This window comes from Eleutherodactylus coqui, chromosome 2 (assembly GCF_035609145.1).
Source record: "Eleutherodactylus coqui strain aEleCoq1 chromosome 2, aEleCoq1.hap1, whole genome shotgun sequence".
NCBI lineage: Eukaryota > Metazoa > Chordata > Amphibia > Anura > Eleutherodactylidae > Eleutherodactylus > Eleutherodactylus coqui.
The window spans coordinates 189,941,369-189,965,087 of NC_089838.1; the positions used below are offsets into that span (position 1 = coordinate 189,941,369).

The 23,719-nt window shown below is 44.9% G+C and overlaps 2 protein-coding genes across 3 annotated transcripts in view; one reads left to right on the forward strand and one right to left on the reverse strand.

The window, feature by feature from the left end:
* Positions 1-1,054: 1,054 nt before the first annotated feature.
* On the forward strand, positions 1,055-18,189 carry KIN (Kin17 DNA and RNA binding protein). Of its 2 annotated transcripts, none has more exons than XM_066592094.1 (13): positions 1,055-1,205; positions 3,548-3,642; positions 7,110-7,153; positions 8,895-9,017; positions 11,112-11,293; positions 12,812-12,860; positions 13,129-13,186; positions 13,272-13,398; positions 13,905-13,955; positions 15,024-15,092; positions 16,564-16,663; positions 16,950-17,050; positions 17,927-18,189. In XM_066592094.1, exons 1-13 carry the CDS (start codon positions 1,092-1,094, stop codon positions 17,987-17,989), a joined length of 1,176 nt encoding a protein of 391 aa, XP_066448191.1. In that variant the 5' UTR covers positions 1,055-1,091; the 3' UTR covers positions 17,990-18,189. The 2 variants fall into 2 exon arrangements, with proteins under 2 accessions (XP_066448191.1, XP_066448192.1); XM_066592095.1 differs by having other exon boundaries at positions 13,275-13,398.
* A 3,316-nt stretch (positions 18,190-21,505) lies between these two features.
* Positions 21,506-23,719, reverse strand: part of ITIH2 (inter-alpha-trypsin inhibitor heavy chain 2) — a 48,756-nt gene continuing 46,542 nt past the window's right edge. The window contains exon 21 of the mRNA XM_066592097.1: positions 21,506-22,004. Within this exon, the coding sequence (XP_066448194.1) occupies positions 21,857-22,004 (148 nt within the window). The 3' untranslated portion in view covers positions 21,506-21,856. The remainder of the gene's footprint in view (positions 22,005-23,719) is intronic.

Here is a 23,719-nt window from a genome sequence, read left to right on the forward strand (position 1 = left end):
GTATCACATCTTGTATCCAAGCTGGAGGCAGTACAACAGGGTACTAGGGCCTCCATGCCCGCCTGTATCACATCTTGTATCCAAGCTAGAGGCAGCCCAACAGGGTACTAGGGCCTCCATGCCCGCCTGTATCACATCTTGTATCCAAGCTAGGCCTCCTGCACACAGGCAGATTTGCATTGCGAAATCTGGGGCAGGATTCCGCCTCCAGATTCTGCAGAAAATCCAGCCCGTAGCATGCTATGGCAAAACACAATTTCCAGCTCACAAGCAGAAATCAATTGAGATTTCCCCTCGCGGGGGAGAAATTGCAGCATGCTGCGATTTTGTGCGGGCTATACACGGCCAGCTTTCATTGACGTCAATGGAAGCTGTCTGTTCTGCGGCCATTCTGCAATCATCAGTACAGAATGGTCGCAGCAGCCGCGTCATCGCCATAGCGATGGTGCGGCGTCCTCTGTACTGCACACGTGCGCCGGATGGCACATCAGCAGCAGAGAAGACGCCAAACAGGTGAGCAGGGGTCACCGGACGGGCACGAGGTCGAACTCAGCTGTGGGAATCCTGCATGCAGGGTCCAACCCGCCCGTGCGCAGGCAGCCCTAGAGGAGGCACAACAGGGTACTAGAGCCTCCCTTCAAGGGGTCAGTTTTTCGCAAAAATTTATCCGTTTGCTCTGATATTTTAATGGCTTGTAGCAGTATATTTCGGGCCGTGAATACACATACAGCCTTGTCTTAAAGGGGCAAATACCGGTCACCATGAAGAAGGTGACAGAGCTGGTCCTTAGTGCCAACACACCACTGCAGAAGGGCACCCGCCCTCAGGTCGCCCACCCTACTGATGTAAGCCACGCACTATTCTGCTGCACAAGCCGGCAATATACAGCGGCTATCCACTGCTCTCATTCACACAGAGTAGACGACGAGCCTTCCGCGGTCACCGCCCACATACTACTAACGTTTTGGCTTTCGAGTGCCCATTACAAAGATGGCGGACAAGGCCGCTGGAGCCTCCACGGAAGTGACGAAGCCCTGGCGCATGCGCTGACGTGTTGATCGCAGTCTACGCTCGGTGTTCCCGGGAGCGGTATGGGGAAGGCAGATTTCCTTACACCGAAGGCGATCGCTAACCGTATCAAGTCCAAGGGGCTGCAGAAGCTGCGATGGTACTGCCAGATGTGCCAGAAGCAGTGCCGGGACGAGGTGAGCGCAGCCGCTGGGGGGCACCCTACTCCGTTAGTCCTCGTCCGCCCGCCGCAGTGCTTTACAACTAACGTCACACAGTGGCAGAGCATGGTGCGGTGGGCTCTGTGCCCCCCACCGTGCTGCCAATTAGACCATACCCTCCCCGGTGTCCTGTGTGCCGGCAGCTGGATGTATATGGCCCGTGTGTTGTACGTGCCGGGGATATATGGCCCCTCTGGCGCCAGAGCTCTGATCTCAAAAACAAATCATTTGGTTGGAGTTGCCAAAATTGTTTTGTTGTTGCGGGTTTACTATGGCACTTCCATTTGAAGTGGGTGTGGCTTAGCATTAGGGGTGTGGCCATCAGACTTTCTATAATTGACACCAGAAAGCGGCATATATTTAGCTGCCACATGTGAGGCTGGCGCTCTGGTACGTGGAGGTGCCTGCAGATGTGACCAGCGTACCACAGGGGTTGTACTGAGGCTGATCACCTACCCGCAGGATGGGTGGTACAACTGATCCCACGACAGGGACGTCGGGCTACATGTGGTGATGGCCGCACACGGGCTCCCGGCCCTGCATCCACCTCCGTACAGGAATAGGCTCCCAACAAGTAGACTTTAGTCAGCTGTCCCGTGGCTTGCCGGTACGGCTATCGTGGTACTGCCCCTTTAAGAAGCCTACATCTCTTATGCTGTATTTAGACTGAATAATTAGCATTCAAAAAGTCAAGTGAATGAAAATCATTCAGTATAATCACGAGCCAACGACGGAGCAAGAAGCGAGGATGGGAGCAAGAAGCGAGGATGGGAGCAAGAAGCGAGGATCGCGCGCTTCTCATTTGTCGTTCTGTTTTAAGCTGGCATAAAAACCATCATTGGCTCGTTCGCTTGTCGTTCCCTTTAAACACGGATTGTTCAGTCTTTCACGTTCGCTAGTGTGAAACACCGAAGGAGTGGACGAGTCAACGATGAATCTGCCTGTCCACAGCGGGTGACCGAACAGGAATGAGCAGGTGATGACATCACCAGCCGGTCACGCCTGCTAACCGTTCTCATGTAGACTCAGTCAGTGCACAAGGATCATTAGGAGATCTGTTGCACTCATGCTGGCACAAGCCTTAATTAGCCTGGCGTATGAATCCCAGGTCTAAAGGCCCATTTACACAGGACAAGTGTCGGGCAAAAGATGCCCAACGCTCGTCCGTGTGTCTCCTCACACCCATGCTCCTGCACACAGAGCAACCAGCAGTGGGGCCGGGCAGTGCAGGAGGCTTCTCTCCTCTCGCCCCCCTCCATTGAGATAGCACAGCGGCCGTTCGCTATGGAACAGCCGCTGTTTAAACTGCACGATGAGCTTCACCACTGATCTTTCATACTTACCGCCAGGTAAGTATGCAGACAGGCTCCCCGAACTCCTCGTCACCTAAACTATAAGCACCCTGACTTGGGCCCCCTGTACACTGGCGAGTGTATGGTCCGCACAGCGAGAGGCTGGACATGCGCAGTACTGATTTTTTTTTTTGAACTACTGCTAGACGTTGATGCAGGAAAAGCAGTAGTTCAGAAAAAAATCTGCGACCTTTCTGCAATGTGACTGCGGAAGGGCTGCAGATAGGATGGCTTCCATTTACTTTAGCGGAAGCCGTCCACGCGGCTTCTGTGAAACGATGTATCAGCAGCGATTCTTTTTCCTCCGCTTGCGGAAAGCCTGGCTCCCTCAAGTGTGCAGGAAGAAGAATTCTATCGGCGCAATTTGCTGCAGCGCAAATATCCATCCGTGGGCAGGAGCCCTATGCTTGTTGTTCTTATAGTTGATGACCGCTTCTCTTTAAAAACCACCACAGCCACATGTTGGCGCAGTTTTCACTGCATTGCAAATTTATCAGTACCACCCCATGAGTCTCTATGCAAGCATGCCTTAAAGAAGTTGCACCACAGTTGCAAGTTATCCCCTATTTGCCAGCGCCCTGCGTCGTCTTCACTGTCCCCCTGCAGTGAGGAGGAGAATGGAGTGCTGGTGGGGCAAGCACTCTAACACTCCATTCACTGTAGGGATCGCTCAGCGGGAGTCTCTTGGCTGTTTCCATGAGCCCAATTGAGATGAATGGAGTGCTGACTACACACGCTCGGCCAGGACTCCATTCACAGTGATATCACTGCGGGGCAGAAGTGACCCCCACAGTGACAGGAGATCAAGATCAGTGGGAGTTTAAGTGGTGAGACCCCCACCGATCAGCAAGTTATCCCCTATCCAATTCATAGAGGATAACTTGCAGTTGTTGCACAACGCCTTTAACAAGCACCTGTATCTGCCGCAGTTTTACCAATCGGCGTGTTATTTTTTCTTTCTTCAAGAATGGCTTCAAATGCCACTGCATGTCGGAGTCCCACCAGAGGCAGCTGCTGCTCGCGTCCGAGAACCCCCAGCAGTTCATGGATTACTTTTCTGAGTGAGTAGAACTTCTAGATACTTGTTACCTTCTATCGGGGCCAGTGAGGAATTATAGAAGTCCTCTTTGTAAATCACTTGCCGTGTATTTTTCGTAATCTGGCCATATGAAGCGCCAACAATAGCGCTGTGTATCCTCCGATGCAGCTTAAAGTGGTTGCCTACTTTGTTCAGCCCCGTTTCACATTGCCGATCCCCCTAGACAGAGGCTGAAAGTTGGGTCTAATCAGCAATATGGGCAAGGGTTGCCCTTGGAGATGAATGACTGTTCATGTGTGATGCACCTCTAAGGTCCTAATGCCACCAGTTCTGCTGCAAGCTGATTAAGGAGCTGACAGACCATGTTTGCTATCTGTATATAGCCTAGCAGGGCAGCTAAAGAAGGCCTGTCAGGAAGAAGACAACATGGTTATTCAATGTTCTTCCAAAAATTTAAAAGGGGTGTCCGGTTACTGGCCAACCTCATTTCAATAGGGGCCCCTGTGTTAATATAATAAACTGAACTATACTTACCCGTTCTCTGGGATCTGGCACTGCAGTCCTGCTGTGATCCCAGTGTTTGCTGTGTCAGATGATATCACAGGAAATCAGGTGACCACTGCAGCCAATGATAGACTGTAGTGTCATGTTCCTGAACTCCTGGCAGAATGTGAGTGGTGATGCTGCAGCCTCTCATTGGGTGCCGGTCCCCGGATTTCATGTGACCTCATCTGTCACAACAAACACAGGGGCTGCAATGCTAGATGCCGGAGGGCAGGTAAGTATAGTTCAGTTCATTATATTGATACAAGGGGTCCTATTGGAGAGGGGTTGGCCGGTTAGCAGGCAACACCTTTACACCGTTTACACAGGCAGATGTTTAATATTTCTAGTAGAAGAAAAGGTGGTCCCGGGGTTGAGATTTCAGGGACTGTAGACAAGATTTCCATTAACATCCACACACGTGCCACTTACTGAGGCTATATATCTGCTCCGTACAAAGACTATATGCAGGGGGGGTCAATAAACCAGCATGTCTATACCACAATTATTCCACGGGACCCCCGGTCATGGAGCAGATTTCCTAAAGTTTTTTTTTACCATTCTAGTTCCAGGGTAACTGAATATTTGCCAAAACATGGGAAAATTAATTAAAGGGGTTGTCTCGCGGCAAACCTCAAAATTTTACCTTACCCCATTCCCCCTGTCACCCCCCTGGCATAAAATAGCAAATTAAAGCGGTTCTTAAACCACTTGCTACTCACCGATCCGACGAAATAAAGAGTTTAAAAAATCTTCTCCCTAAGATGGCCGCCGGTCCTTTCCCAGGGATGCACTGCGGTTTTCTCCCATGGTGCACCGCGGGTCTTCTCCCATGGTGCACCATGGGCTCTGTGCGTTCCATTGCTGATTCCAGCCTCCTGATTGGCTGGAATCGGCACACGTGACGGGGCGGAGCTACAATGACGATGCGGTGACCAGCTCTCCGGCACGAGCGGCCCCATTCACCAGGCAGAAGACCGCACAGTGCAAGCGCGTCTAAAAAAGCAAGAAGCCAGCGAAATTAGACGGAGCCATGGAGACGGGGACGCTAGCAACGGAGCAGGTAAGTGAATAACTTATGTATGGCTCATATTTAATGCACGATGTATATTACAAAGTGCATTAATATGGCCATACAGAAGTGTATAACCCCACTTGCTGCCGCGAGACAACCCCTTTAACCAGCAGCATTTAGACATGAACTGTTGCTGGTTTCACACAGACGCTATAATCGCATGATGCGAAAGTGAGTAAAAATGCAGAATTATGAAACCAATGCTTTTCAATGGTTTCCTTCACATTTGTGATGTTTTCACTCATGCGATTTTGCGAGAGAAAGAAAATTGTGGCATGCTCTATCTTTCAGCAAATTGCCTTTTTTCAGGTTTTTTTTTAAATTTCACATTTGCTCTGGAGCCTCCTTTTTGTTGCCTCGCAACGCATGAACATACGATTTTCGTACAATGCATCTTTAACATTAGAAAATCCCATTGACTTTCGCAATACAAAATCGGACGAGAAAATCGCAAGCATCAGGGATGTTTTTGCGAGAAAAAGCATCGCTGGCACTCAAATCTCGGGAACAAAGACGCAGTTTTGCTGCGATTTTATTTTTATTTTTTTCTTGTGGCGATGTCGCCTGTATGAAACCAGTATTGACACCTGGACTCCTCGTGATCCCTGAACCGAGACATCCGGTTGCCGGCTGCAATCAGGGTATTGCAGGGAAGAAACTCTGCTGTGCAATACCAGCCAAAGGGCGCCCTCACACTGCTGAGAAAATCAGGCAGTTTTTCTTGCGCTGCGAGAGTGACTGAAAATGCATGATTATAAAACCAATGGTTTCATTCTCATTTACGATGTTTTCGCTCCTGCAATGCTGCGTGAAAAAAAATGGAAGCATGTTCTTGCTTTTTGCGATATTGCCCTTTGTTTTCAATGAGGCAACATCACGATCTCCAGCTGCGGTGGGGGATTCCTTCAGCCCTGCAGGGATGCGAGGCTGTTGCATCTAAGGGTTTCCAATGGGGCTGGCGGCAGCAGTGCCAGCCCCGTTAAATTCAATGGGAGAACATCGCGATCTCCTGATGCGGTTGTGACAGCCGTGGCGGGGATGAAATGAACCCCCGCAGGGATGCGAGGCTGTTTCCATGTAAAAACACTTCGCATCCATGAGTTTTCAGAAGAATTGTGAGTGCAACATCAGGCTGTGAATTGCGTCCCGATATCGCTCTCGCTAGTGTGAAGGACTCCCAAAGCCGCCTTCACACAGCTGTAAAACTCACGGTAGACTTTTGCATTGTGAGATGCACAAATCTCACGAATATGAACCCCCCCCCCTTTTTTTTTGGATGGAGTCTTACACATGAGCGATATTTTCCCGCACCGCATGCTTTATCTTATCGCGTTCCTCGGAATGCATCGTAGCCTCAATGCATCACATGACTCTCACATGCTGTCCGATGTGCATGCGAGTGCGATGCAAGGTTGAAATAAATGGGAAACACTTCTGAACCTCTATTGCATGTGAACCTCATGAGATCAGATCGGAACTTCACAGATGCAAAGCATTTTTCAGGCAAAAACGCCTCACATACTCGAGCAAATCACATGTTCACCAGCGCAATGTCAGGCCGTAAATTCGCTCAGCCGTGTGTAGATAGCCTAAGGAAGCAAAATCATCTTTGATGTGGACAAGAGAAGCGGTCGCGGGGTCGTACCAGCAGGTTATGTTTAGCCCATCGGTGGGGATACTTATTTGGTACCAATAAGTTAGAGATATTCCAGGCCCGGAGCTCCTAACTTGGAGCCCCTGGTAACTTCTGGTTTCTGTTGTGATGTTTGTCACTATAGTCGTGTAGATGTACATTTCTGAAATCTCTAAAAGACAGCATTTTTCCACTTTTAAACTTACTGGGTTCTAATTATTATTTTCTTGCTTTTCAGAGAATTCCGGAATGAATTTTTGGAACTTCTAAGAAGACGCTTTGGTGAGAAGGAACGGAGTTTGATGCACTTCCTCAGTTTCTGTTAACATGTAATTATATTGTTTGGTGTATATACCAGGAAATACTCGTAGCGCATGCGTCTAATCTGCCCGTAGTTCATCTGGTCTCCAGCGTATGATACAAGGTTTCCCATCGAAAACAATGGGAAACACTTGATGAACCTCCGATCCGGCTGACGGCCACGCCAGAGGATCACAACCTCACAGATGTCATTGGAGGGGATTTGACAGAAAAGCGCCTTGTTCATGAGCGCGATATTGGTCCGTGATATTGTGCTCGCCCGTGTGTAGGTAGCTTAAGGGTGCATTCACACAGGCGATACAAATCATATGACTTTTGAGCGTTGCGTGTCTAACAAAACTAGCATGAAAATGGAAACCGTTTTTGTGTCAATGGGTCTAGTTACATGGGTGTTTTTTGTTTTTTTTTGCAGTGATTCTGTGAGATGGGGAAAAAAATTGCAGCATATTTTATTTTTATGCTAGACTCGCACACCAATAGAACATGCAGATGTGCAGTCTCTTGCACGCCGCGCACCACGTGGACATAGTGTCTGTGTGCTGAGCAATGTGAATCGTGCCCGTGAATGTTGGGCATGACTCCTGCTCTCGCCCATGTGAATGCACTCTAAAGCTGGTCTCAAAAATGCATTCCACATGCAGGAGTCCAGAGTGGATTCCGGACCTGTCCCTGTCCGGCGACCATGCATAGCTGGTAAATCCTGTATTGCGGATGGCCATGTGCAGTATAGATTAATTCATTTTTTAAAATATATCTTTCTCCTGTGCCGTCGCTAGGCAATATAGCGTGTACCTGCGACCTATCCACAATATCAATTATGGACTTCAACGGAAACTGTCCGTGTGGAATCCGCACTAAAATGGAGCATGCTGCTACTTTATTTCCGCAAGTGTCGACATGCGAATGTCCTATTGTTTGAATGTTTGCAGATGGCCGGGGATAGTCCAAGGCATTTGCGAATTCCGCAATTCAAACCCGGTTGTGTGAGACCAACCTAAGGGTATTTTTACACAATGAGTTTTGGATGCTTAAGCCGTCCCAACTGTTACCGCTCACTGAATGGAGGCGGAGCACACAGGTGATCTCTTCCAGCCGCCCACCTCCATTCAGAGTAAACGGGCAGCCATTTATAAGTGAACCACTGCCTGTTTATGTGGGCCGACAGTCGCTTGGTTTCTAGGTAAACTGAAAACCAAGTGACTCTCGTTCCTTTGCCCTGCCGGGTCCTCTGTTTACGCGGGATGACAGTCACCCGTGATCATTCTTTTGAGCGATTACTCAGGTAACTGTTGGCCTGTGTAAATGTACCCTAAGGCTGCCATCACATCTGCGTCGGGTTTCTATTCTCCTCCGTTATGGGAGCCTGAAAAGGAAATCCCTGGCCGAACGAATCCATCACGTACTGGAACTGAACAGCGCCGAACTGACCCTATTGACTATAACTGGGGTACATTTGGTTTCTGCTAGGCTGTCCGGCATTTTACTGAAAGAAGATGTGCTGCATGCAGCGCTATTTCTTCTGGTATTTAGTGCCAGATGTGTGATGGAACCCAGTGGCCTAGCACCACTGTGCCAACTTTTTAGTTAAATCTTTCATAGTAACAATGTAACTAGTGATTACTTGTTGATTGCTCCACCCTCCTGTTATCTCTATTAGGCCAGGTACGCGCTTTCTACTTGCTTACTATCTTTTTCTTTCTAGGGACAAAGCGTGTGCACAATAACATTGTATACAATGAGTACATCAGTCACCGAGAACACGTCCACATGAATGCCACACAATGGGAGACACTAACAGACTTTACAAAGTGGCTGGGCAGAGAAGGTAATTCACTTTTTTTCCCTCATTCAGGTCTGAGCAGTATTATAATCACCACTGTTTTCCAAAATTGCATTTCTTTAATCGCTGCACCGCAGATATATAAGAACCTCACATAATACACTTGGATGCTGCAGGGGATGTTTTCTATGGTGCTGGCCATATAGAATGGTTGTACATTCTGAGTCTTCTCCATAATGACTTATCTTCATGATAGTATAGCCTTGCAAATTTATCTTTATTGCATTTTACTTTTTTGTTAGAGGATTTACCTTTTTGTCTGGGGAAAGTAATTGCTATATTTTTTTCCTTAGTTTTTGATGCTTCTAAAGACCCTTTTACATGTCCGACAGTCTGTGACTGCACGAGTGCTGATGTCCTCGCTAGGGTCGTCAGCATTCGTGCAGAGTATTCAAACTGAAAGTCCTGCCGGCGGCTCGCGGGCTTTCCGTCCGCTGCTCGTTTAGCGCTTCACCCTCATCTTGTGGGAAGCACTGAGCGGGGAACATTTACACGGAATGAGAAGTCAACAGGGTTTTATAAATTGACTGAAAAGTCAGCTTAAACAACTGCGAACGACAAGGCTTTGATACCGGGATGTGACATGTTCTGTTGCCTCGGTACTGCATGCAGTAGAGTGGGTTATTAGTACATATGGATATCGTTGAAGGGAGTTTCCTATTCAGGACCTCTATCTATTAGCCAGCGACTTTTTGTTAGGAGGAACCAGAATGTCTGGGTATTGTTGTATCTTGATGCCACCGTAAGCTAGGGATGTGACAGGAGGAACGCCCCTCTCACACCCCCCAGCTCCCGAAACGGTCAAGACTGGAAGGTCCTAGCTGCACACTGTGCATTAATTACTGCCTGAGCTGCTGGCTTAGGCTGAGGCTTACTTCTTGGCCTCACATTGTGAGCTGTAAATGCCATGTTACCACTGTAACATGGCAGCATTAACCTCTAATAATGTAAGGCTAAGAAGACAAGTAACTCTCAGCCTAAGGCTGCAGCCCAAGCAGTAATCCATATACACGCTGCAGGCAGCACTCTCAGCGGAGCAGGCGTCCCAGGCTCCCGGGCGGCCGCCAGCTCAGTGATGTGTCCTGGCAGCCACCGTGCTCCCTTACGGCTGCTCACTGTGATCTGGCCGCGCATGTGGACAGCCGTCCGCCGCTGCAGCCTCTGTGCTCCCTGACGGGCGCTCACCACTCCCAATCTTGCCGCTGGCCGTGCATGTGGTCCGCCATCAGGACAGCCGGCCGCCACCACTCTGCTGCATTACGGCTGGCAGCTGCGTTGCGACCGCTGCCTCTGTGTTCCATGATGGCTGCTCAACACTCCTAATACTTCGGCAGTCCACGCTTGTGCTCCGCAGCTGGGAATCCTTAGTGGCCTTCCAGGTCCTACATGCCAACCAGATGTGCAGCCTATCAATCTTGGCTCCACTAGGACTTCCTGGTGGCGTGAAGATACAAAAATACGGCATGTCTGTGCTATTTATTTCAACACTCGGTGTGTAGTAATGCTTAATTTCTCCTGCTAGCCTGCTCTTTTGCCCAGTAGTAACTGGAGAAGCTCTTCTCACATGGAAGGTCCCCTGGTAAGCTGATTGCAGGAGGTGGGTGTCCATGTGAGAAAGTATTGTCCAAAGTTGGCTCCCCATTTTATGTTCTAGTCAGCAGCTGCTTTGTAGCCATAAAGGGGAGCGCTGCGTCCTCTGTACTGTGTTCCCCTGCATTGCGTTGCCCTGCCAAGTGGCAGAGCAAGGCAGTGCAGTTTGCTGTAGTTCTCTGTACAGTTGGGTGACTGGGTGCAAAGTGGCTACAGGACTTCTGCAGTGCTGTTTCCCCTTCACTCTCATGACAGGTAGGGGTCCCAGAAGTCAGACTCCCACTGATCATTAAATAATGCCATATCTTAGTAATATGCCATCACTTGATGAGGTGGGAATAACCCTTTTTAACATAGTATATATTTGTTTTTTTGTTTCTAAATTACCTTTCACTACTTTGGTTTGATCTGATATCTGCATCTTGAACTTATTGCATTGTTTTTGCTGAATCTCACTAACCTACATATTTTTTTCTTCTATCCCCATAGGTGTATGTAAAGTGGATGAAACCCCCAAAGGCTGGTACATTCAATACATAGACCGGGACCCAGAAACCATCAAGAGACAGCAAGAGCTAGAGAAAAAGAAAAAACAAGATCTTGATGATGAAGAGAGGACTGCTAAATTTATCGAAGAGCAAGTCAAAAGGGGCAAGAATGAAAAAGAAGAGGTATACTTCTACCAATAAAGCTATTTTTTTCATATGCTTACATTTATGGAGGCGATCGCAGTCATAAAAGGGTTGTCCACTTTAGAAAACCTAATGGGTAACTCCTTTGACAATAGAGGGGATCTCTGTTCAGGGTCCTCATCTTTTGGCTGGGGTGAACAGTGATTATAGAGTGCCTCTCCCTCAGGAAAACTTGGGGTGATTGGTGCCATTTAATGTCTTGTAAGTTCTGTCTAACATTAGATGTTGAATCCTTTTCAGCATTCTAAGCTATGTGGAATCCCTACACTAAAATGTTATTTAAGGTGTTTTCCCCTGCTATCCCGAAATCAGCGCACCCGAGTGCCTCATGTAAATGGAGTTTGCAAACTCCCTCCGTTCCAAAGAAGTGAATGGAGGAGCAGTCGAGCATGCCCACCACCACTCTATTCTTGTTTGGCATTCGGTTGTGTAAGTCTTAGCTTTGCTGGCGTTCTTAGTTGTTGGATCTACTGCAATCAGACAGCTATCTCCTGTTCTGCTCTGTGGATAGGGGATACATTTCCTTAAAGCAACCCTCCTGTCCAGAAACAAAGATGGCCGAACTGCTTGTGCATTAGTATGTATGAGTAGTCACGGGACGACCGCTGGCTAACTGACTGCACGTGTGCTGACGTCACCGCTAAGGCAGTCTACGCTCGTGCAGAGCATTTAGAATGACAGACTTCACCGCTGGATCACTTCTAGTAAAGCGCTGGGTGGGTGCGATCTAGCGGTAGTTTTTATGCTGACCAGTTTTGCCTTTACCCTGCATGATTATCACTCAAATGTGTGTGTTTAAACGAATTTTGAGCAAATAATCGTTCTTTGCAAATGACCCATAAGGCACTACATGCTGGTGTGGCTGGCCAATGCTGCCTTGGGCAGCATTAGTCAATCACAGCAGGTGTGTACTGGCTTAGAATAATGATGTATACTAACACACAGTGTGTATCAGGTAGTCAGAGAAGCTAGTGTAGCCATGTATGTATCTGGACGGGAGGGTCACTTCAATGGAGAAACACCTTTAAGTCCGTGCTAACTTTTGTTTACGATTGAAGTAGTCTGCATTATGGTTCATTTACACTGCACGATTATCATTCAAATGAACGAAATTGAGCGATATTCATGCAGTGTAAATGCAATAACATTGTTTACTATTCGTTCACTATTTGCTATCGCTGACTTTGTCAGCATACAAACAATTTCTGGATCGCTGACTTGTAGAAAGTGAAGCGCTGAGCGAGAAGTCCGCGATAGGGCTATTAGAGTCTAGACCTGTGGAGGTCATTGGATGAAGCTGTGATCATGAAAGAAGATCGCTTTCGAAATGCATCTGTGCGTAGACATGGTGTTACATGATACCTACCCTTTGTAATTTTATAGATTTTTATTTATTTTTAATAAAGAAGTGTCTTTAAGGAGGCGGCTTTCCTCCTTTTGTCATTGAATGAACGCTTTGGTTTGTCATGTTATAAACTAACTTGTTTGCATTTCCAGGAGACTCCTCTGTACACAGAATTTAGCAGAGAAAATGAGGAAGCGAAAGGTACGTTTCCCCACACTTTCATGTAATATAATGTGATCAAAGCAATTCCCAAAAATTCTAGATCAGTCTGCATAACCACTTAAATGAGTTTTCCTATTATAGACATTTGGGTATAACCACATAAACCAAGTGCTCCATAACTCCACTCCACTTCTGATGTTTTCGGCTAGTGGCTCGCTGCTCCGGTATCCTAAGCTGACGCTTTGTGATCTGCACTTTTGATATTTGACAATGTTTAATGTTCTATATTATTTTTATACTTTCCAAGTGGTGTTCAGTTTGGGCAAAGGCGCCAGTACATCAGGACCATCTTCTTCCAAGCCCAGGTGAGATTTTTCTTCTGACCTCCATATGAAACTTGATTTTGTGGATGTGGATAATAGTGGACTTCCATCAGTCTTTGTCTTCCAGCAGTAGCTCAGTAGCATCCAACGTGCTGAAATCCGCTGCAGTGTCTGGGACGGTAAAAAGGAAAGATCCGACTCCGAGTCAAGTCAAAGAGAAGAAGAAGAAATCTGCACTTGATGAAATAATGGAGGTGAGGCTTGCCTATTTATAACTTCTCAGATCTATCCTTCCCTCTTAACCCTTTGCAATCCAATTTTGAATTCTGGGTTTCCTAGGGGGTTTTCTCTCTCTGCCATTATACAATGGCGCCATCTGCTGGCTAGAGCCAATTCTACGGTATGTGATATGCTGGAGAGGCCCCCAACAACAGAGCGGCCAGTAATATACAGTAAGAATACCCTGTTGGACGTCTTCCGACATCGGAGCTGTACAGCTTTCAATCAGAATGTCTTTAGACGTCAGACAGTGGATTGGAAAGGGTTAATTATAATGAAACATCTATCTGTTAAGCTGAAGTTAGCTAATGTAAGTGTGGACCAGTACTTCATTGACTGTGCTGGCTCCCTCAGCTGACAAACATTTATATATGAATATCCTATATATATATATATATATATATATATATATATAATTTATTTATTATTTGGTGAATAGGAACTGATTTGGTCATATAACAAATTTCTTCTATGTGAATAGATGGAAGAGAAGAAGAAGAAAACTGAGCGAACAGAGCATTGGTTGCAGCAGGTACGCAGAATAGTCACTATCTAGTCATTCAGATTTAAGCTTTACATTGCCAGTGACTTACACAATACATCATGACTTTAAACACTTGTGGTAACTAGAGTATTTAACCCCTTCTTGCTATAGGACGTACAGTTATGTCCTGCGGGGTCGGGGTATGTATGAAGGGAGATCGCAGGGCGACACCTCTTTAAACAGCACAGGCGCTGGCTGTTTATTACAGCTGATACCCAGCGGTAACAGCTGCAATCAGCTGTGCGACTGATCAGCGCTATTAACCCCTTAAATGCCCGATGTTCGGGGGGGTCCCATGTGCCCCCTTCTTCCCCCCACGATGAGAAAAACAAAGTAATCCAGCAGCACACAAAAGACGTTTTACCCAGCAATGGGAGGTGGAACGAATGCAACAGCCACTGTATAAGCTATGAACCCAAAGCTCAAACGAAATCCTGAATATCCATAAATGAAGCGGCAGCATACATGGTGCGGTAAAATAAACACCAACTCTTTATTCGTTCCATGCAGGAGAAACAGACAACGTTTCAACCCTTCCAGGTCTTTATCAAGTCGTTGTCTGTTTCTCCTGCATGAAACAAATAGAGTTGGTGTTGTGTTTGTTTTTTTTTTACCTCACAAGGTATGCTGCTACTTCATTTACGTATACGGCTGTGTGAGCCCGCCTAAGTCACTGATAGTTGCGTGTAGTTCTATGAAAAGGAAAAAAAGAAGGAAGCTTATTTACTATTAAAAATAGTTTCCAGAAGAAAGCTGTCAGACATGCTTTGTGCCACATTACTGAGTGACACTTTCAGACATGTCTTCAGTCACAGGATTGACACCAACACAGTGCAATGGCCCCGTTGACTTATAATGGGGTCTGTTGGGGTTCTGTCATGGTGTCTGCTGTATACGTCACTTTTCTTCTCTAATATGACAGAATATGCGACTGACGCTCCCAACAAAGAATGTCACTGTGGTCTGTAAATTATGTACGTCACCAGGGAGTATCGCGCACATAACACATGGCAATATTTTGTAATACTTATATATATTTATTTTCCTTTTTTTTAGGACATTGTTGTGAAAATTGTAACAAAAAAGTTGGGGGAAAAATACTATAAGAAAAAAGCTGTGGTAAAGGTAAGCGCTGCTCATTACACGGTGCGGTGGCACATGTGCATCTTATTGGTGTTTTCTGCGACTATGATATTCATGGTCTGTCCTTTAGTATGGGTCATCCATATCAGATTGGTGGGAGTCTGATTCCCGGTAGCCCCCACCAAACGTTGATTGAATTGAGCTGCACAGAGTGCTGCATCCATTTCATTGTACACTGTATAGTGGCTTTGCCTGGTATTGCAGCTTAATCCCATGTGCTTGAATGAGACCGAGCTCCAGAAAGGCTGTGACTGATGGTTGCATCAGTCACTATTAAAGGGTATTGAGAACAGGGTTATGCCCCAGCTCCTCCAAATAGCTGATCAGCATGTCATCTTATATTGATGACGTAGCTTAAGGAAAGGACATCAGTATTAATGTGCCAGAAAACCCCTTAAGGGCTGTTTGCAAACGTGCGGGGATATATTGAGAGCAGCGTTTGAGAAGCCAGTCATTCTATAATCCTACCTCAGTTTCTGGTGTAAATCAATGTGTAAGGGCTGGGGCAGTGACCTTCTCTTCCCCCTTTCTCCCCCTTGATCTGTATTTAAAAAGCCATGTTTTGTCACTTTAGACACAGTTGCTATTTTCGTGGCAAAACTGCGTTTAGGCGTTTGATGTAGGTCAGTAGTGAAATATGAAATGCCCTACAAACCTTTTGTTTTTGTAGTGATTTTTTTTTTGTCTTTTTTGCTGGGTTTTATGGGTTCCTGGGATTTCTTTCAAAACCACAGCTTGTTTTGGGTCTGGTGGTATGTTTTACTTATTTTCCCTGCCATTTTTGCATCGGCTTCCCTGTAGGAAGAAAAGAAAGAAAGAGGGGGAAAAAAAAAAAACGAAGCCAGCAAAAAAGCACAAGCATCATCCATTGAATTTTTTTTTTTTTTAACTTTTGTTTTTTCTTTAATCCCCAAAATACCACCAAAAAGACTGTCTGAAGGAAGTTTAAAGAGCGGTTTCAACATAAATGACAGATAATAGTGTAAAATAGAAAAAAAAAAAGTCATACTGTCCTTTTGGATGACCTGTCCTGTCCAGCACCACAGGTCCTATTCCAGAAGTGACTTCACTTCTTATATGCTATTCATTGCTTGTGTGACTGCTTAACCAATCACTGGCCTCAGCGGGCATCTGTGCATTAACATCATGTGACCATTAAGTCCAGTGATTGGCTGAGCCGTCATGTGAATGATGAACGGGACATGAGCGCTGCAGTCACTTCCAGATTAGAGCAGCGGTGCTTGACGCGGGCGGCAATTGGAGACACGAGATTTATTTTTCTAATTTATACCGCTATCTAACTTTTTTTTTTTTTTTTTATGCTGTAAAACCCCTGTAAGTGTTTGATATGTGTGTGAAGGACGCTTTAGCTCTCTCCTACTTGTCCACTATTGTAGTTCACAGTTTACTGGGATAAATGCCCACACCAATTCATGCAATCCTTTCTCTTCAGGAGGTGATTGATAGATACACAGCAGTAGTGAAGCTTGTTGACTCTGGAGACAAACTGAAGTTGGATCAGACCCATCTAGAAACTGTTATCCCTGCTCCAGGTAAACCTGCGTACTTGCTGCCCGTGCGTACACCAACTTAGTCGGCTTCTTCATAAACCATATATGGCAGCATCTGGATCAGTAGTGGTATTTGGTGCACATTATAACTTAGGGAAATCTTTCCATACATTTGATGTATAGAGATGGTGAATAGAAATATAGCAACTCCCTGCTGAGCAGCTACACCAGACTGATCCATGAACTGCAGCCTGCTATCTTCTATTTTGGAGGTTTTCAAAATCCTTATCTAATAGTTATGGGGTTTTTGTTTGTCCTTCTCTTCTAGGGAAACAAGTTCTAATTTTAAATGGGGGATACAAAGGAAATGTTGGCGTCCTAGAGAGTATAAAGGAAAAAAGCTTTTCTGCTACAATAATCATCGACTCTGTAAGTGAACACGAAGATTGCAGTATTGGTAAATGTATCTATAAACTTGCTGGCAAGTTCTTTTAACCCTTTCCAATCCACTGTCTGACCTCTGAAGACATTATGATTTAAGGCTGTACAGCTCTGATGTTGGAAGACATCCGTCGGGGTTCTCTTACTATATATTGCCAGCCTCTCTGCTGTCGGAGCCTATTCAACGTGTCAGCTCATGCAGTACTGGCTTTAGCCAGCATATAGCGCTGTTGTATAACGGCAGAAAAAGAGTAAGCCCCCTAAGAAAACCAGGATACAAAATTGCATTGGAAAGGGTTAAAAGTACTAAGTAGTAATATTGGGCTTCCTTCACTGTGTAAAGATTGTGCTATCACATATCTGTTAAGGCCGCTGCACACGAGTGCAAGCACAATTGCTCATGCCTCAGCGCTACTTATTTGTGCACTGAGCAAGGCTTTTTTTGCTGACGTATTGGCGCATTCTGCTGTACTTTTTCAAGTTCATCTGCGCGCGGCAAAAAAACCAAACAATTGATGTGCTGTTTTCCCAGCGAAATTTATGCACTATTTAACGCATCTCCTTACATTTATACACCTCCATTGACTTCTATTGGAACCTTTAGTGTGCAAATAGACAGATATGTTCTAAGCATGTTTTAATTTTTTTTGCATGCCAGGAATCAACATGCAAAATAAGGAAATGTGAATGAACCCATTGAAATCAGTGTGGTTGATTCTCTGCGTATTGCATGTGTGACTATGCCCATGTGAAGCCGGCTTTAGACACGTAAAAACTTGTTAGATGAAGGCTGTTGATTTTGTTTAAAGGCTTTGACCTAGAGTTGTGAAAGTTAGTTTCATCTCCTATGTTCTCTATCTACAGGGCCCACTGAAGGGCAGAAAGGTGGACAGCCTGCCATATGAGGATTTTTCCAAGGTGGCATGATTGATATGTATTATCTGCCAGAAAGATACAAAACTCTACTGTGTCAGGGTTTTCATGAATCATATATGTTTATAGAGAACTTGCTGGGGAAGAGGGTCTGCTAGCTGGAGCTGGAATCTTCCTACTTTAATAATTTCTATGTCTTCTTGTTGCAGTATATTTGTTGCTATATCCAGATATTAAAGTTATTTTTACATATACGCTTGTCTAATGTATTTCATTTTTTGTTAACTTTAGTTTTTTTTTTCTTTCTGTTACATTGTCTGGACTTGGCAAACTTTAGTTTAGAGTTTGAGGTTAAAAGTCTGCAAGTCCATTGTATCTACAGCAAATTTTACCTCTCAAAATAGAGTAGGTGAAATCTGCTGCAAGATCCAAAACTATTATGCCGTATCCTCTGAAATCTGTCATAATTTTTACAGTTGCGGGAGAATGGGAACTTCCACCTGTGAGACACTTTGGGAAAGGTCATATCTGTCGTTAAATTTTATAACATGAAAGATAGATAGTTAGTTATATGCTAAATAGGAACCCACTGGGTAACACTGACATGGAAAAGGACTTGGGGATTTTAGTTAACTGTAAGCTTAACAGGAGCAACCAGTGTCAGGCAGCTGCTTCCAAGGCAAATGGGATGATAGGATATATACAAAAAAAAAGAATTAACCCAAAGTCGACTTCAACCAAAACAGCTGTATGCATGCTCTAATGCAAAACCATACATATTATGTATCAAAATATTCAAAACAAAATGAGAAACCTGTTCCTATACTTTATTTAAGCATAAACATACTAATTTTAAAAAACTATAAATGTTAAATCCTTTTTTTCATGCTAAAAAGGAAGAAAAATATGTTCAGCAAATGGAAATTGGGGGGAATATCTAAAGATGAATATAATGCAGTTTGCACAAACTGAAGGGCAAAAGCCAGAATAGTTTAAGCTGATCATGAATTAAGGCTTGCAGGAGTAGCCAAAAGCAATAAAAAAGGATTTAGGGGGTGGGGGTTATGTCAAAAGTAGAGATGAGCGAACGTACTCGGATAGGCACTACTCGTCCGAGTAATGTGCCTTATCCGAGTACCGCTGTACTCGTGCTGAAAGATTCGGGGCGCTCCGCTGCTGACAGGTGAGTCGCAGCGGGGAGCAGGGCAGAGCGGGCGGGAGAGAAGGAGAGAAAGATCTCCCCTCCGTTCCTCCCCGCTCTCCCCTGCAGCTCCCCGCTCCGCAGCGCGTCCCGAATCTTTGAGCACGAACACAGCGGTACTCGGATAAGGCACATTACTCGGACGAGTAGTGCCTATCCGAGTACGTTCGCTCATCTCTAGTCAAAAGAAAAGTTAAAATGCTATAGGATGTTTTTAGGATGCAAATGGTGAATTGGTAAAAAATGACGTTGAGAAGGCCAAACTTAGGTTTTTAAAACAGTGCCAGACTAATCTAATGTTTTTGGTTTTTTTTGTTTTGTTTTTTTTAACTTATGTATTACACAGAGTAGATAAAAACGCTAGTTTAAGAGAGATCAGTGTATTTGAATTGCCATGATGTACTGTGTATTATAAGCGTGTACATCACGTGCGTAATACACAATTCAAATATGCACTTGTGAGCCTGACCTAAGAGGGATAGCTAACACTTGAGAAGAGAGAGGATTTAAAAAGATCTAGACCAGTATGAACAGTGGGTGGAGACTAGCAAAATGGCATTTAACAGGGAAGTCCTACATTTATCCAAGAAAATTGAAAAAGCACATACAGAATACATTATAGACTGAACATGAATGAACAATGTGATGCAGCAGCAAAAAAAGGCAAACACAATTCTGGGATGTATTAAGATAGTCTAGATCACGTGATGTAATTATCCCCCTCTGCTCTTCTGACACTCATCCCAGTGATGCTCGTTCCTTGTCGTTAAACAGGAGCGAGTATCTCCAGCATAATTCACAGTGCTGCCAGAAAAAAGGCAGATCGAACCGGGGAGGTTTTTTTTTTTACCCTTTAGTCAGACCTAATCTGGAATACAGTGTCTAGTTCTGGGCACCTCTATTTAAAAAAATATCTCGATAAACTGGAACAGGTTGAGAGAAGAGCTACTGGTATGGTGAGTGGTCTGCAAATCATGTCCTATGGAGAATGGTTAAAGGATCTGGGAATGTTTAGCTTGCAAAAAAGAAGGCTGAGAGGAGACTTAATAGCTGTCTACAAATATCTGAAGGGCTGTCACAGTGCAGAGGGATCAGCCCTATTCTCATTTGCACAAGGAAAGACTAGAAGCAATGGCATGAAACTCTAAGGAAGGAGACAGTGAGGGTGATCAATGAGTGGAACAGGTTACCATGGGAAGTGGTGAGTTCTCCTTCCATGGAAGTCTTCAAACAGATGTTGGACAAATATCACTTTCAGCCGGAGGTTTCATCACAGATCTGGCTATATGTATCAGAAGAAAAAGTGCTGTATGCAGTGCTTTTTCTTTTGTCCAAAAGCCGGGCAGCTGGGAGGAAAAGTGACTGACCCTATTATAGTCAAAGGGTCCGGCCACTGCTGTGCTGGACGGAACCGGTAGGCCTCAGGGATTCCTCTTTCTTGCTCCCCGAACGGAGCAGAAAAGTGGAATCCCGAACGCAGATGTAAAACCACCCATAGCTATACAATGCCTGAAGAATCATGAAAGAGTTGGAAGGGACCTCCAAGGTCATTGGGCCCATCCACATGGGCAGTAAATGCTGCGGACATTCTGTAGCATTTACAGTGCAAGCCACATGGTGGATATTTCAGAAGTTGCCTTCACAGTGTGTGAAAATTTTCCACAACAAATCTGTTTTTTTTGTTAGTTTTTTTTTTTTAACTGAGCTCTAAATCCACAGCATGTCTATTTATGCTGCCGAATTTAACCCTTGAAATTCAAGTGAAATTCAACACACCCAAGACCGCACCATTTGGTGACTGTTTTTGAGTGGAATTTCTGCAGATATTCCATTGTAGAATACCTACAACGATTTTTGCATGTGTGAAGGTGGCCTGCGGGCGCTTCCCATTTCAGCTCTGCCTGCAAGGCCATGCCTGGCCGCTGCACAATGTATGGAGTTATTTGCTTCCAGCACAGCAAGAGCTGCCTGGCGAGCAGCTGATCGATCGAGGTCCTGGGTAGCGGATCCACGTTGATTAGTTAATGATGACCTCTCCTGTGGTGGTGGTTGTTAGCATTTTACTTGTTCGCGATCCTAAAGGCAAGCTCCCTTCATGTTTTTCGGTTTACAACTTCTTTCAGTTGGTTGATATCCATGCCAGTATCAGCTTTACAGTATCCAGCCGTCGTGTTATTTGGTGGCTGGGTCTTCCTTTGCCTCTCCTGTGGATGCCTCAGCAATTTTTAAGAGCTGGAAAACCCTTTTAATGAGTTCATCTTTATATTGCATGTTTAACAACTAAAGAAATTGCGTGCATATAAAAGCGTCAAGAATACCACAACACTTATGTTACATGGAAGAGTTCCAAAACTGTTTTAATTATTTAACATTTTATTTTGCTACTTGGTAGGTTGAATTCCTCTTCAGTGCCAAGTTGAATACATATTTGCAAACCCACTGATCGTCTCTTACCTTGGCCGTGACATATGGAGCTTCCACTGTTAGCCACAGGAGAAAACGAGTGAACAGTCCACCATCTACCTGATGGATAACACATCCTATATTTTACATCCATCACATGCTTTTTACAACAGAGAGTATAACATTGTCATTCAGTACTGATATCCTGCTACTTATATTTGTTTCTCAACACATAAAATAGAATGTATCTATAAATGAAAACTCTTCACATATTACTTATTAGCACGATTTCTGACATCTCTTATTCGTAAGATTCTTCAGAGGCGTTTTAAGAAGCTGTACAGCTGAGGTACTATGTAGTCTTTGTAATGCCCAGCGATGAAGCCCTTTCCACTGTTGTGTACGAACCAGCAGGTCACTTTAGTTCCTTCAGTTCTGTTGTAGTGGTACTCTTTCTGCACACCTCTGCATAGGAAAAATAAGTCAAATAATCTTAGATTAGGACAAGTTATTCTGATCATCCTCCTTCGTGCGTCTTCTGAGGATGCCCTTTTTCATGTAGTTTAGATTACTAATTTAAGATCTTAAAGAGACATTCATCACTTTTGAGCCTCATAAACTACATTGTGGGGATCAGATCTGAGGGAACAGGGAGGTGTTTCATACTCGCTTGGTGTGCCGTTCTAATGCTATGCTCCCATGAAGTCGGCACGTGCCAGCAGCCTGACTGCTTCTCCGCGCAGCATTGCATAGAGATGAATGTGAGATGTATAAACACGTAGACACAAGAAAGAAAGTGTGCAAACAAACCAAAATATACACACAGAGAGGAAACTTTATTAAACAGCCAAGTTAAAAACCTGCCAGAAGCCAAAACGCAACGGAGTGTCCGATCCTCTCATGTAGTCCAATACACAATGTTGGCATGCAGTAGCATAAAACCAATAAATGGCAGAAAGGCAACAATAAACCTGCAACCTAGAAAGCAGTAAGTATCATGTTGAAATAACTTAGAGCAAAGATTGATTTAACTGAGTGACGGTCCTGACTAAGCCACTGGAAGTGGCGATATACGTGAGCTTCCCTACGCCCCTCTGTAGACATGCAGCTCCAGTACTTTGGGGGAGATGCCCTCATATAGATGCATTATGTTTGATTCAGCTATTTGTATAGATCACATTACTGTTTAGGGGCTTTTCAAATATTACCAACTGCTTTCTAGGTTGTAGGTGAACCTTTCTGCCATTTATTGGTTTTATGTTTTATCTACCACATTGGAAGGGTAGAAGTTGACATTATATGACACCCCCTTGTGTTTTGGCTTCTGGTATGTTTAAGTGTTTTTAGCTTGTCTATTTAATAAACTTTATCTTTGTGTATTTTTTGGTGTTTTTGCACACTTTCTTGTGTCCAAGTTTAGCTTAATGGTAGTTCAGGCCATGTCCTCTAACAGTCACAGTTAGGACTCATGTCGATGGTACACGCGGATTCCGTGCAGGGAATCCAGTACTGCACACGGCCAGCAAGCCCTGCTTACGTGCATTCCTCGGCAGCAGCGTCCTCGCGGATCCCTGCTCTTCCGGGTTCGCTGTACTGTGCACGGTCCTCAAGGCTCACTGTCGGATATGCGCAGTATTTTATTTTTTAAATCTCCTGCTTTCCCGCAGATCCACAGCAAGTCCACAGTGTCATCTATGGGTGTGCCGGGGATCTGATGGCTTTCGTTACCTTTAATGGAAGCTGTCAGTGCAGGATCCGCAGCAAAATAGATCATGCTAGGATTTGTTTTCCGGACCAAAGGTTCCGCAAATTAAATCCGTATCTCTATGGGTGGATTGATTAGCAGATCTCCAATGCGGATTCCGCAAATCAAATCTGACCATGGACATTGGGCCTAAGAGTATGTGCACACATCGTAAAGAAGATCCACCCCATAATTAATGTGTGCTGCACTGAATGAATTTCATAGTGAAAATTGTGCTATTTTTGCAACATATCTGCCATCTCTCTCTTTTTAATGCATAATTTTTTTCCAATATAAACACCTATTCAATTACAACATACTGTAGATTGCTGCAGTATTTCACTGTGAAATCCACAGCCCAAATTCCACAGCATATCCATGATGTAAACAGATAAGTTTGATCTAATTGTCTTACCCCCCCTCCCTATTGCAGGAG